The sequence below is a fragment of the Amaranthus tricolor genome, chromosome 17 (genome assembly GCF_026212465.1).
Source record: "Amaranthus tricolor cultivar Red isolate AtriRed21 chromosome 17, ASM2621246v1, whole genome shotgun sequence".
Lineage (NCBI taxonomy): Eukaryota > Viridiplantae > Streptophyta > Magnoliopsida > Caryophyllales > Amaranthaceae > Amaranthus > Amaranthus tricolor.
Window position 1 is genome coordinate 18,914,354 of NC_080063.1, and position 3,069 is coordinate 18,917,422.

At 32.5% G+C, this 3,069-nt stretch overlaps 1 protein-coding gene across 1 annotated transcript; it reads left to right on the plus strand.

Moving 5' to 3' along the window:
• Positions 1 to 1,871: 1,871 nt before the first annotated feature.
• Positions 1,872 to 2,541, plus strand: LOC130803830 (allene oxide cyclase, chloroplastic-like). The gene is given in 3 exon segments (XM_057668031.1): positions 1,872 to 1,939; positions 2,143 to 2,249; positions 2,252 to 2,541. Coding segments are annotated over 3 exon segments (465 nt in total).
• Positions 2,542 to 3,069: the final 528 nt, after the last annotated feature.

Sequence of the window (3,069 nt, forward strand, 5' to 3'; positions counted from 1 at the left end):
ATTGATTATAATAATATAAGCAAATTATTATATGTTATAAAAACTTCAAATATATTTAGTTTTAATTCCAAATATATTAAGTTATAACCCTAAATCTATTATTTTAACCCTAAATAGAGCCGTTGGTGAAATTATTTTGAAATTTTACCTTACAGATTTTTGATAATCGTTTTAAATAATATCGTTGTACAAAAATCAAAATTAAATACAACCAATGAGATTGTGACATGTGTACTACTCAATCCTCTTCCTCCCATTTCCATCCTCTTCATGGAGAGGATCAAGACCAATCCTCCTAGCTAAGAGGATTGTTATTTCCTCTACACATTCAAAAGGATAGTTTAAAAGAGGAAAGAGAGTATTAAAAGAAAGGTATATCCTCCTGGCTAAGAGGATTGTTATTTCCTCTACACATTCAAAAGGATAGTTTAAAAGAGGAAAGAGAGTATTTTAGAAAGGTAAATCCTCTAAGAATGTTCATGGTCTAAGATGCTTAATTACATGCGACGATATTAGCAATAAACAAAATTTTAACGCTTACCAATATTTGTCTGAATGCACATAAACATATATAAAAAACATTTACTTTACCTTAAAAATAAAGCCTCCTGATCATGTGCCCTTTTTTTAGGGGAGGTTCGGTCTTGGACCATGTTTTCCCAAAAAAAAAATTTAATTTGGACCGGTAATAACTGTCCGTCAAGATAAATGGACGGATAGTGACGTCAAAAAAATACCTGCGGGTATATTCACTCACTCGCTAACATTCATATATTAATTATTAAATAATTAATTCTATTGATTATAAAATTAGTAGTCTGCTATATACCCAACTTTAGTAATTAGAGTCCATACCCACTTTAATAATTCTTTAATTTAATTATTATTGAAGAGGTATATGTCTGGACTTCGTACTCCGAAGTAGATGATGCAATGCTTTTGTTGGATTTGCAATGCTTTTGTTGGATTATCCGTATTTATTCATGTAATTTGAGTATTTTGAGACTTTTAATGTATTTGGAGTATTTTGGACAATGTATTTTATAATAATTGTTATTAAAACTTAATTTTATAATTTGTATTATATTTTCAATTTTTATATAATAAATACCCGCCTATCCGCGGGTCCCGCCCGCTTAAAAAATAGGTGGGTAGCGACAAAAAGTATGCCCACAAATGCGGCTGGGCTTTTGAATATTTATGCCCGCGGGTAGATTTTTTAGGTATTACATGGTTTGCTAGCCGCCCAAACCCGCCCATAAACACCTCTAGGAGGTTGGTGAGGTATTTTAAAACAAAATGTTATTAGGCCTCTTTGTCAAAACTCATGCACTTGGTTGATATTGGTAGCTGGTTTGACAAGTTAGTTATTTAAGTCACTTATTATAGTGATATTTGGTAAAATATTTTTTGGTTGTCGACTGTTTATTAGATTAAAAAAAGTAAGTCAAAAAGTGAAAAGCTAATATAAAAACTCTCTTAAGTAGCATTATAAATAATAGCTTTTGATTTTCATTTAAAAGCCGGTTTAAAAGTTAACCTAAAATTTATTTATCAAACAGTTTTTTGGCTGTTTGACTGCTAAATATCCTAAAGACAAAAGTCAACCAAAAAATCAACAAAAAAGCCAATTGCCAAACACCACTATTATGTCAAACAATTTGTTAATACAGATTTGAGAGGTCGGATGTTTTTCAATTTACTCTTGATTATCCACTGAGTGAGTTATTTCTGAGGTGAAAAAAAAGGATTTCATTGGCAAAATTTTGATATTCATAACATACATCGAGATTGCTTACATCTACCCCTATTCCATTCAAATGAGAGCCTCTCTTTCATGCTACGTAATGGCACGGGATAATGTCAGATAAATGGGGCAGACTTTAAATAAGATCATGAGTGAATTTGCTGAGTACAATGGAGATTTTGAGCATGTACAGTATGTTTGATCGCATCAGGCGCCTCAAAAAATTAGAGGCCTCAATATTAAATTATGTAGTACAACTATGTTAGGTGTGCAAAGATAAAAAATATCATAATTTTTGAAATTACACCGCTCCTAACTTAGTATATGGCACAAGTGACATAGAGATGACTGTTCGATTCAACCAACCCAAGAACGAGATGATAATATCATTACTAATACCTTGTAAATAAACAGATTTACACCAGTGATCTACAAAAGAGACTAGGAATATCAGCAGGAATATGCATTCTAATCCAAAACAAACCAGAAGAGAATGGAGACAGAATGGAGATTATGGTCACATTTCACTCCAAGGATCATACTTAACCTATGACCACACGCACTTAGCCATAACGGGGGGGTTGGGTATCTTTGAAGGTGCATATGGACTGGTTAAATTGCAGCAAATTGTATACCCATTCAAGATTTTCTACACACTTTACTTGAAGGGTATTAAGGGTGAACTTCCTAAGGAGTTACTTTGTAAGCCTGTTGAACCTCATCCTGGTGTTGAGCCTTCTCCTGAGGCTAAGGCCACTCTCCCTAGAGCATGCATCCCTAATTTTACTGACTAAATTTTGTAATAATAGTAGTAAGGTTTTTATTGAGTAAGAATAATTTCCTGCAAGGAAGATGGGTCATCATCATCAATTTAATATCCCGTTCGAAAACAAGATTTGGACGATGGAACGTGACAGACAATCGATATCCGTACTCCTTTCAAAGGAAGAGGGGTCAAGGAAGGAAATCAATCTTCCAGTAGGTGGTGAAAATCAAAGTTTCATCAGGCTAACTAAATGTTAAATTCTCCCATATGCCACTTCTAATAAGATCTTGGACTCTCATCTTTAGTCAAGTGTAAAACAATTCTCCCCAAGGAGATTTCAGGATACTAATATTGGGTTATTCCACGTATTTTGTATCCTTTTCATTTTTAATATTGGTCTCATAAGTTTTATTAAACTCAATTATAAATTTATTTGCTACTTTAACCTCATTCACTTATATGTTGACCCTATTTTATAAGTCAGCTACAAATTAATATTTAAAACTTTTTTAAAAAAGGTACAAATTAAATATGATGGAAAGATTTCTTCAAAAGA